The following is a 12,384-nucleotide window of genomic DNA, read 5'->3' on the forward strand; positions in this document are numbered from 1 at the left end:
TCACCACCCCCACTCCGCTTTCCACAAGGATCACTTCCTCCTTCATTTCCTTGTCCATTCTTTCCTCCCCATTAGTCTCCCTTCCGGCACATACCCCTGCAAGCAGCAGAAGTGCCGGCCCTACCTAGTTACCTTTTCCTTCACCTCCATTCAGGGTCCCAAAGAATCCTGCCACACGATGCGACACTTCACCTGTGAATCTGTTGGGGCTGTCTACAGTATTCAGAGCTCCCGATGCAGACTCCTCTACATTGATGAGACCCAACGTAGATTGGAGGACCTCTTTGTCTAGCACCTCATCTCCATCTGCAAAAAAAAACCCAGAATTTCCTGGTGGCCAACCGCTTTAATTCCTATCCACATTCCCATTCCAACATGTCAGCCCATGGCTTGTTCTTCTGACATGATGAAGACACTCTCAGGTTGGAGAAGCAACAGCTCATGTTCTGTCTGGGTAGCCTCCAACCTGATGACATGAATACTGATTGCTCCAACTTCCGGTAATTTTCCCTCCCCCTTCCCTCTTCTTCAGTTCCCCACCATAGCCTCTTGCCTCCTCAGCTGCCTATCACCTGCCCCTGGTGCCCGTCCTACTTCCTTCTCTCTCATGGTCTGTTCTCCTCTCCTGTCAGATTTCTTCTCTCCAGCACATTGCCTTTTCCACCTATCACCTCCCAGCATTTTTCTTCATTCTCCCTCCTCACCCACCTGGCTTCCTCTATCATCTTCTAACTTGTCCTCCTTCTCCTCTCCCCAACTTCTTAATCTGGCATCTTCTCTCTTCCTTTCCAGTCCTGATGAAGGGTCTCGGTCCAAAACGCCAACTGTTTATTTGTTTCCATAGACATTGCCTGACCTGCTGAAGTCCTCTAGAATTTTGTGTGCGTTGCTCTGGATCTCTAGCATCTGCAGAATGTCGCGTGCTTAGAATCCCTTCAATCCCATTCGAGAGGAAAATAAAGTTGTAGCACAATATTTTCTCCTATTGGCAATCTTGCTCAAAAATGCAATAGGATGGCTGGTGCCGACAAGAAGTCGCCAACTTCCAGATGAAGTGAAACATGCACTCTGCACCGTATTTAAATGGTGTTCATAGTGTACTGACATACAAGAGAAAGAAATAATCACTCAGTTTAATGATCAAAAGCAACCTTGATCAAACCTGATCAAAATCCTATAAGATTCAAATATGCAAAATCCTAACCTATACTGAGTGCAGGTTATTGTTGCTAGTCACATGATTGGAGAAGGGAATGCTGGTGGGGGATAATAGCTACTGGACCTTAGTTTTATTTATTCATGTGTTTCCTTAGATTTTCTGGTGAGAGTTCAGTCAATCAATTCTGCTAAATTGATCAAAGCATATATTTTTGATTTTTTTTCTTTTATAGGCCTGATTTGTCTGGTGTGCTTTCTAATTGCCTTCATCTTTATCTTAAACTCTGGCAATTATTGGTTGGCTTTGTTTGATGCCTATGCTGGCTCCATCCCTCTGCTAATTATCGCATTCTGTGAAATGGTGGGTGTTGTCTACATTTACGGCATTGACAGGTAACGACTTTCATTCTTTGAATTTTCAATGGGCATGGTAATTCCGCATTGAATTGGAATGCCAACCATATAATTTCTGATACACAGTTTTGGATCATCAATCAGTCAGAGGCTGTACATTAGCCAGGTGGATGAAGTGAACTGGACCTCAGGGCTCTGCATTTCAGTTTTACCTGAGAAACTGAAGCCCAGCCCATTGGCCACGTTCTCTTAAAGGAAAACTGCACTTGCTACTTGAGTGGCCTGTGGTCCAGCGGCTGTGGAATTTGAAGATCAATGCATTCTTAGATGTCTTTCAACAATGGTGCTTACTGAGTGCCTATGGCTGTAATTGTAGTTTTCTGCTGTTGTAGTCCTAAATGGGATATTTGATGATTCACAAAGGGTCACCACTCTCCAGCACCATCTTTACAATTTCTTCTCACCATCCCATTCCAGTTGACTATTTCTTGAAGAGTAGTGGACTGAAACCTCTCTTTGTCCAACTATGTTCATGCATCTGTTTAACCTATCTAAAGTATTTGTCCTCATTAGGTCTGGAGGCATTCTATTCTCTGGTGATTAAACCTCTTCTACAGGTGCTTCTCCATGAAAGCATTGACTTCCACCACCTCCTCAGACAGCACATTCTAGATTTCAACCACCCTCTGTATGAAAGAAATCTCCCTCAGATCCCTTCCTACCTCTCATCCTGAACCTCTGCTCTTTTGTCTTGGACGTCTCCACTATAGGAAAAGGACTTTATTATTGATCGTATCTATTCCCCTTCATAATTTTATAATGCTCCATCAGGTCTCTCCTCCACCCTCTCTGCTCCAGAAAAACAAGCCCATCCTATCCAGCTCCTCCATCTAACTTGAAATGCTCCAATCCAGGCAACATCCTGATGAATTTCTTCTGTAGCATCTCCTGCACAATTACATATTTTCTATAATGTGATAATCATAGCTGCACACAATATTCCTAACCGTTGCTTTATAAGTCTGTAACATAATGCCCCATCTCTGATATTTTATGCCACAGCCAATGAAAGTAAGCATCCCATGCACCTTCTTCACCTCCCTCTCTATTACTGCTGCCCTATTCAAAGCACTCCAAGTCCCTCAGTGCATCATTCCTACCTCCCAAGTTACAGAACTACGATCTGTGTTACTGACTGACATCTCCACCTGGAGCCCACTTCACTCCCTAAGATGAACCAGCTCTGCAGCAGATCTATCTATGTCCTGGCTCAAAAAATTCTCCCAGATGTACTTCACAAATTAAAATTCCTTCCCATCCAAGTCCCTCATACTAAAGCAATCCCAGTCAATATTAGAGAAGTCTAAATGCCGGCAGTATTATGATCTTATTGCTTTTACACATAATGTCAATATATCTGCTTCTCTGTCTCCCACTGACAATTGGAGAGTCTGTAGAATAACCACAATAAAGTGATTACTCTTTTTCTTATTTCTAAATTCTTCTGATATGGTCTCAGTGAAAGAAACTTCAAAGACATCCTCCCTGCACACTGTCATTTTGTTCTCCCTAATATCGCCATGCCCCTTCCTCTCTAATTCTTTTGGTTCCATAGGATTAATGTTAATTCAGGCAATATGGTTAGGGTTTTTAATTCTGATGAACCACAGTCCCGGAGCTTGCTTTATGAAAATTTCCCGCTTTACTCAGAACTGCACAGTCAAGCAGCTGCCCAAGTACTTCAATGATCCACGTTCGGAGAATAGGTAGAAGAGCTTCCATCTGTCATGTTCCAAAGGCTTTTCTCTTGGGTTGCTTCTAAAGTTTTCCACAGGATTAATTTTCATTTCATGGACACTCCAGGACATTTTTGGGGCAGCGCTCACTCTTCAGATTCAAGGACAGATGTGTTTGCATTGGAGGCAGTGTAGGGGAACTTCCTTAGTTTGCTTCCAGGGATGAAGCAGTTGATGGATGAAGAAAGTTTGTGCAGGATACCTCATGCTCATTGAGGTTTAATCAAACATGATGTGATTTTGATGAAAGATACCAGTGGGATTGTCTGGATGGGTGCTGAGAGGATGGTTCTATAATAGGGTTACTGAGAACTAGGATTTTGGAGTAAAGAAAAACTTGTGTTAGAAGGAGGTGACGAGGGGTTTCTTCTCTCGTAAGGATATGAACATTTAGAATTCTCTATCTCGGAGAGCTGCCCAAGTAGTCAAGGCAAAGATTGAACCACATGGATGGCAAGTGATATGTGGAGAAAACATGAAAATGGTTTTGAAATCAAGATTTGATCAGCCAGAATCTCACTGAAAGATGCAGTAAGCTTGAGGGCCCATTCCTGCTCTTCTTTCCCACATTCATGAAATGCCATGGTTCTTATGGGATTCATATCACTGTTACATTCAAATTATTGGAATACACAATGGAGGAAGATTAGAGCCATGCTGGAATAGCCTGAGATAAAATCTGTATTTGTGTCAATCTTTATTTCCTGCAACTTTAGGATCAGGAGATATTTTATTGAGAAATCATTGGTAGCTTTGAAAGTATTGATGTATAAATAGATTTGTGATACTTCAGTATGATTAACATTGGAGAAGTAATTTGATACAGGTGAAATTTGTTTAGAGATTTAATAGTTTTTTTTTCTGTCTCTCCTGTCAACCCTGAGGAATAATACCCAAATGCATTGAAGTGTGAAGTAAATTCATCAGCCACTGTTGAAATGTGTCCATCAATATACTCTATTGAAATTCCCCAGTCCATGAACAGAAAGTTATCCTCTTATACAAGTTATACATGGGCAACTCAGTGTGCTACCTGCCTTGGAGTCTACTTTAAAACCTGCCCTGTGGAAATGATGCATTGGTAAGGTTAAAAGTGAACCAGCAGCTTGATGTCAATTCACTTTTTTCTGATGCCATTTTATCCTTGCCATCTTTCCAAGCTGCAGCTCTGCATCCTTTAGCCAGAGAGCGGTGAATCTGTAAAATTCATTGCTACAAATGGTCATGGAGGCCAAGTTATTGGGTATACTTAAAGCAGAAGTTGATAGGTTCTTGATTAGTCGGGGCATCAAAGGTTACGGGGGGAAGGCAGAGAGTGGGGTTGAGAGCAATAGTAAATCACCTGCTGAATGATGGAATGGCAGAGCAGACACAATAGGCTGACTGGCCTAGTTCTGCCTCTATGTCTTATGGTCTAAGCTATTAAGTCTCCAGTATCTCCGTGATGTAAATCCTTCCCCAACACATGACATTTGACATGGCAGCCAGTCTGCTGGTAAACTGTGATGCATTGGTACAAAAAGAATCCGTAAAATTATGTACACATGGAGAAGAAAACAATGATTATGGAACTTGCTAGCCGTTGCTCTCTTGCTAAATATTTTTAACCAATCACGTTGAAGACATGAAGCTGTGAACCTACATAATTTTTATACACTTTGTTACAGGTTCAACAACGATATTGAATGGATGATTGGCCACAAGCCAAATATCTTCTGGCAAGTCACCTGGAGATTTATAAGCCCCCTCATAATGCTGGTTATATTCATATTTTATTTTGTAATAAAAGTGACTAGCAAGCTGACATACATTGTCTGGGATCCAGAATACGTAAGTCAACTATTCAACTAATATCAAAGTATGTTTCTTAGTAGTATGTGCACTCCTTATTCTCCCACAAAATGGCCCCAGGTACTTGATTTCATATACACTGCACTCAGAATATACCTGCTGCTTACCAACCTTCTCAATGCAGTTTATTTGAGATTTGTGATCTAACTGGAGCTATTAAGTTTCTCTAGCAGTTTGTTTTTTGTTGGCTCTCTATGTTGTGAGGCACTTAAAATTTTTGCTGCACCTTAAAACATGGCAATATGTGAGGGGCTTGTGTGTTTTGTGAAGTCCCTTCCCACCACCCCACCACCCAGCCATACCACTTCCATCAGACTCCAGGACTCTAGCTCGTGTGCAACTTCTTACAGAGCTGCCACGGAGAAATAGACAAGTAATGGGCTGAAGGTCACTGATCATGAAAGACATGAATGAGAGATTTGGAGAAGATCTGAAGGGTTAGGGAGAGATTGAGACTTCTCAGAATAAAAACCAGATCTTCCCACTCAACATGTCGTTGGGTAATCAATGTAGCATGAAGCGACTGTTGGGAAAAAATGGATAGGTCTCATCTGTGTTACTGTCAAGATTTTAAAGGGGAATGAGTGCAACACCCAGCGAAGTCCTAAAGTATATGGTGCTTTGCAGGAACAGGACCCTTACCATCTCTCCTGTCCCTTAAAGAATATCAAATGTGTGATTTGCAAGGTGATAGATGATTCAGGTCCTTTAACTAAATAACCTGATGGAAGTTGCAAGTTTTGTCTCCAATGTAGCGTCCACTGAAAACACAAGAGATCCTGCAGATGCCGAAAGTCAGGGTAAAGCTCACAAAACGCTGGAGGGACTCAACAAGTCAGGCAGCATCAAAACAAAGAAATGAATAGTCGATGTTTCAGGTCAAGGCCCTTCAACCTCTCATTTGGTCCAGATGAAGAGTCTTGGCCCAAAACATTCACTCGTTATTCCCTTCCACTGATGCCACCTGATGTGCTGAGTTCCTCCGGCATTTTGTGTGTTACTTCTGCAAGTTGCATTATTTCCATATCGCTTAGATACTGTCCAACTCACAGATCCCCAACGTAACTGATAGTTATTGTGTACAATCACTCCTCAGCTAGTCAGTTTAGGAATAGGTCCCTTCTCAAGTCAAATGATTAGATTGACCTCTCCTCTAGTTATAGAGTGGACACTTGCACCTCCTGAATTTCTTTCTCACCATTCACTGATGCGGACCCTGGTGACTGGTGCTGTGAAAGGTTTTATCCTTGATAAATCCACAGGCCCTCCTGTTTGGTTAAACTGTTCCTCTTCAATAAGCAATGCAGCTTCTTGATGTAATATTTAAGGCTGTTGCTGGGTAACTTTCCATATCTATGCATTTAGTCTAAGAATATTAAGGCAATACAGTAGCGTAGTGATTCAGATAATGCTATTATAGCACCAGTGGCCCAAGTTCAGTTCCACTGCTGTCTATGAGGAGTTTGTATGCTCTCCCCATAACTTCATAGGTTTCCTCCAGATGCTTTGGTTTCCTCCCACAATTTAAAGACATGGAGTTAACTGGTCACAAGGGTATATAATTGGGCGGTGAGGACTCATTGGGCCAGAAGGGCCTGTTACTGTGCTGTATCTCCAAATTTAAAAATTACTTTGCCATTTATCTATTTATTGGGATACAGTGAGGAATGGGCTCTTCCGGTTCTTCAAGCTGTGCCACCCAGCAACCCCTGAATTAACTATAGCCTAATCATAGGACAATTTACCATGACCAATTGGTACATCTTCAGACAGTGGAAGGAAACGGGAGCACCTGGAGGAATGTACAGACTCCTAACAGGCAGTGGCAGGAATTGAGCCCGGGTCACTGGTACTGTAACATTTTGTGCTAACCACTATGCTAATGTGGAGGACAGAATTCATCACCAGTGTTCTTTGGCACCTCTTCTGTCCAGAAAGAATTATTTTTCTGATAGCATTGGATAATATTTACAGATGTGACCTGCCAGAATGATAGGAGAGTCATTCTGAAATATCTGAGACTACTGTAAAGAGCTAGTATTGTATGCTTTGTCAAAATAACTAATTGGCGTATCTTTCTCCAACCCTCAATAGGAAAATTTCCCCCAGCTTTCTGTGGAGCATTATCCTGGTTGGGTGACCGTGATCATCGTAATTCTGGCTGGAGTGCCTAGCTTATGCATACCTGGTGCAGCTATCTACATGTTCATTAAAAACAAGTGCGGGAAGAAGGATGACAAGAAAACTTTGGTCTATACAATACCCGAAACCCAAGAGAAAGGAATAGTGAATAACGGAATATAACCGAACTCGGCAGGTCACCATGGCAATTTGCACCACTCATTCTGGGCCAATTTGCAATTCAAACAAACTAAGAACGTGATGATGCTGGAATGTCTAAACTTTATCTTATTTTTTATTTTGATGAACATTGGTTTGTTGTTTAGGTTTGGCAATGATGAAGTGGTTAGATTACTTCAGACTGTCAACTCAGAAGCTAAACTACTGCACCTGTCCTGAGTTCCAACTTGAAATCCCACCACATCAGTGATGAAATTTCAATTTGCTTTATAATCTGGAATTATAAATCATTAGTAGTGATGATCACTAACCAATCAGACTGTCATAAAAACTTACAATCCTTGCTTCACAACTATTCTTTAGGAAGGAAATCTTCCAGTTCTTACCAGGTTTTACCAGTACAGTAAGTCTGCATTAACCAAATGTATGACTGACTTATGACAGAAGTGGCCAACATTCAAATCAAATACATTCTAGGATGCAAAACATCGAAGTCTGAAAACAATGAATAAATAATAAAAGGAGGCAGATTACTTACACATAATTGAAATAACCTTCATTGTTCATGCATAGCTTAAAGGGGAATTACGTCAGGTTGAAGTTAAATATGCCATTACAGTGGTGCAGTTGTTAGCGTAACATTATTACAGCACCAGCGACCCAGGTTCAATTCCCACTGGTCTCTGTAAGGAGTTTGTGTGTTCTCCCTGTGACTGCATGGGTTTCCTTTTGGTGCTCTACTTTGCTCCCACATTCCAAAAATATACCGCTTGGGATGTTAATTGGTCACATGGGTGTAATTGGTCTGTGTGGGCTGGTTGGGCTGGAAGGGCCTGTTACTGTGCTGTATCCCTAAATGAAATAAAATAACTAAATATTGTAGAGGTCTATGTTGTCACTTAAATGCCTCTGGCGATCATCTTGTGCTTGAATTAGCCATTTTATACCATGTGTACTTATTTGGGTTTTAACGTCTACTGACCATAGGCTCAGATAACAAGTAATATATTTAGTGTGAATAAGTAAACAACGTTTAACATTTTTTCTGCTTTAAGGTCACCACAAAGATCACTCCTGTCCTACAAAGACAATTAATAAAGGTAAAGGAGTTATTATTTTTGTAACTTTTCAGATCCATTATGGTCAGGGGAAATATTCTTCAACATTGGTAAAAACAATTATGTCCACTGTTTAATTTCCTGCTCCCTCACTCTGTAAGCTTGATATGAGGAGGTGAGCAATTTATTGGTGATCAGCTTATTCAAACGTCCATGATGGTAGTCAGTAAAAGTGATTATTATGTCAGGATAAGCAAATCCTGCAGTAAATGATAATATTCATCATCTGTGGGAAGAGAAAGAGAATTAAAGTTTCAGGTCAATGACCATTCATCGCTGATAATTTTGTGAGCTTATATCAGCTACCTTGAGCCAAAAATGATTTGCCATCAAATTAATGAGCTAGAATTAAGTACCATTATCGTGCCTTAGCGTAATACGAAATCCCATAATATAATTTATACCAACTGTAGAATAACAACCTAATTCTGAAAATGTTGTATTCTTCTCACATTCCAAAAATATGGATCTATTTTCATCATTGGACATTTAACTCTGTTTTTTTATAGAAACAGCAGATATGGGGACAAAGTATGATATTTTTGTAATTCTGATGTCATAACCTTATGTAAGTGAACACTGTATATGAAAAGACATTTAAAGGCCATCTTTTAAGGCATATGAATAGCTTGTTTCAATATTTACCCTGATCAAACCAGAGAAAATCTCTTCAAAACTTTTCAGTCATCCTCAAGAAAATAATAACTTACTTTGATTTGCAAGCACAGCAGTCAGTTTCAAATGTGTACAATTTTGCTTTTATGCTTGCTTGTTGGTGAGTACTAATATTTTTGGTGATCTTTCAAACATGAAAGCAAAAGCAAGAAATAGTTTCAAATTGTTCTAAGTCCACCATTTCCAAGCTAAGTAACATTTTCTGCATGAAAGCTGCAGTGATTTTGCACATATACTGTATATCTTTCATAGTTCACAGAAGCTGAGAAAAATATGGGACCGTGTATGTAAACTTTGCCAAAAAATAAATGATTTTTCTTTGGAAAACAAACATTCAATCAAAGATTGTGTTCATCTCACTTTACACAGAAATTAACTGATGTTTTATGCATACAACTTAATGATAGTTCACAAATACTTTTTGAAAGATCCATGAGCTAAGGCTTTATCTAAACATTTTGACAAATCCTTAAGAACACTACAGTAACACATACGAAATGCTGGAGAAACTCAGCAGATCAGGCAGCATCTATGAAGGGAAATAAACAGTTGATGATTTGGCCTGAAGCCCTTCATCAGGACTGAAAAGAAAGCAGAAACTAGAATATAAAGGTGGGGGGAGGGGCTAGTACCACAGTTTCTATCTTGAGAAGCTGTATTCTTCAATTTATGTAAAAACCATGGAGGTGTTCATTTTCTAGTAAAAAGATTGGCATTTATACCATACAGTGGCATGAGGTTATAACTAATGATCTGAACAAATTTCAGGTTATCAATACAGTCTACTGACTAACCCACCCAAAAATGCAAGGTGCCTCTCTCCTTCCTATTTCTGATGAAGAGCCTTTGACCTGAAATGTTAACTCTGTTTCTCTTCCCACAGATACAGGTTCACATGCTGAGTATTTCCAGCATTTTTTGTTTTTATTTTAGATTTTCATTAACTGTATTTTTTAATATTTTCATTATTACTGTGGAGGCATCACCATGGGGATTGAAATGGCTTATTATAAACATTAGGGCAAACTACCATGAGCCAAATGCTCCCTATGAGAAATCTTAATTTCATAAAATTACACAGTAAAAATCATGGTTGTTAATTGAATTGCTAGAAGTTAAACTCAAATATAATAGACTCACAGAAAATAATTTTCCAGGGAATATTTGTAAGAAGGACTTGGTCCATTCTATGTTCTCTCCATGAAATTAACAGAAATAAAATTCAATGGCTCTTATAAAGGGCATTTGATAATTCCTGCCAGATTCTCTCTTCTGTGATATAAGTAGTAAAGATGAAAACCTAGATAAATTTGACCATTAAAACATGCAGACATAATAGGAACAAGAGTAGATCACTTGGCTCTTCACACCATTCAGTAAAAACATGGTTGATATGCCCGAAATCTTACCCCCATTTCTGCAGGAGTTCCCTATTGCTCTCATTTCCCTGGTCTATCAAACATGGTATACTTCCTCTTTAGATTCTCCTAATAATTTACTTCACATTCCTATTGGATAGAGAGTTACAGGTGTTCCCATGCTCTATTAAAAGAAGATAAGAAATAACAAGGGATGTAAGAATTTGGTCCCTTTTAACTTTGATCTCTTGTCTCAGCACTGCATTTCTTCCATGTTTAAAAATCTACCAACCCAAGTCATGAATGGTGTCTCTGACTGAGTATTCACAGTCCAATGGGACGAAGGATGCTAAACACTGACCAACACTGAGTGCAGCATTTTTCATTCCTATCTGCTTAGTCTTTATTGAAAGGCTGACACTTTATTCAGGACCACAATTCTAGTTTGCACATAGCTTGGTGAACGGGCAAAGTGCAATTCAATGAGATTAATTTCAATTCTGAAGACTGTGAAGACAACTTAATCTCTCTTCATCCAAATATGATATAAAAGTTGAACAGAATCAATCAGGCCAGATCTGAATTTAATTAAGTTATAAATTTGGCATGTTTTGAAGTCTCATTTTAAGAAAGAATTATGAACAAAACAAATCAGTGGTTCTGTATTTCAGCCAGGAATTTCGATTGCAACACCACGATGCAATAATGTGGCATCAGAATTTTCCAAAGCTTTGTCTGAAATGGTTCTAAAATAAATCCTGTCAAATTAATATTCATACATAAGCATATTCTATGTGACATATTACTATTTGAAATTTTAAACAATCCTAATATTACTAGATGAACTTGCACTGTGACTGAATGCTAAAGAGAAAACAAATATTGAGTAGTAAGTTCACTGATGAACCCTGTGTCAATGACCACTGATAAAATGCGGACTCTAGAGCTTGGGCTTCAGTAACTCTCCTCTGCTCACTCCCCCTATGTGATCCTGCACATGTTGAAATCTGCAAAAACAAGACAACTAATCTGCCTTGAACCCTACCCCCCAAAGCTCCATTGGCAATTGCAACGCCAGGTGCACCACAAGGTCACTAGCTTTGATCCCCGAGTTAGGGTAATGAGGGTGATCCAATTCACTTCAATGTTCCTAGACAACAAATGGGAAGAATCAGCCATGGGTTTCTGTTTACACTCCAGCGACATCTGTCACTGCTTCATGTTTGTGGATGGAAGGTAAGAGTAAAGTTCAACATGTATACAACATCTACTCCATGCAAAAAAAGCATGCTTATTAATACTTATAGTCCAGCTTCACCTAGTGGCTGGCTGGTTGGGGGAGATGACAACAAGCTGCCAACACCTTTGGATTGATATTGCAACAATACTCATTATATTAAAGAGGTCGGGAAATGTGGAGAAAAATTCAACGAATAAATATGAACATATTGTTTAATTTTTAATTTAAAAACACAAATCGTACTAGTGACATTTTAAGCTTTAATTCTTGAGGAATTTGTAGAAACTATGAATAACTTTCTACCTTCATTAAATATTGTCAACATCATTTGCATCTGAAGCCTTGGGATTACTCAAATTCCTGTTGCTTTGTTATCAATTGACAAACTCACAGAAACAGTAAATCACACCTATTCTAGGAAACTAGCTAGCTATATATGGAGCCTGTACTAGACAGGATATGTGATCAAGTGACAATTTCCACCAACTTCTGACTCCTCCCAATTTCCCTCCAGTTGACTTTGACTTGTGGGT

At 39.5% G+C, this 12,384-nt stretch overlaps 1 protein-coding gene across 1 annotated transcript in view; it reads left to right on the forward strand.

The window, feature by feature from the left end:
• The window catches only part of slc6a19a.1 (solute carrier family 6 member 19a, tandem duplicate 1), a 28,810-nt gene extending 20,470 nt beyond the window's left edge, over window positions 1–8,340 (forward strand). Inside the window, exons 10-12 of the mRNA XM_059945285.1 lie at window positions 1,392–1,551; window positions 4,976–5,138; window positions 7,254–8,340. Of these exons, the coding sequence (XP_059801268.1) occupies window positions 1,392–1,551; window positions 4,976–5,138; window positions 7,254–7,463 (533 nt within the window). The 3' untranslated portion in view covers window positions 7,464–8,340. The remainder of the gene's footprint in view (window positions 1–1,391; window positions 1,552–4,975; window positions 5,139–7,253) is intronic.
• Window positions 8,341–12,384: the final 4,044 nt, after the last annotated feature.

This window comes from Hypanus sabinus, chromosome 20, assembly GCF_030144855.1.
Source record: "Hypanus sabinus isolate sHypSab1 chromosome 20, sHypSab1.hap1, whole genome shotgun sequence".
Taxonomy (NCBI): Eukaryota; Metazoa; Chordata; class Chondrichthyes; order Myliobatiformes; family Dasyatidae; genus Hypanus; species Hypanus sabinus.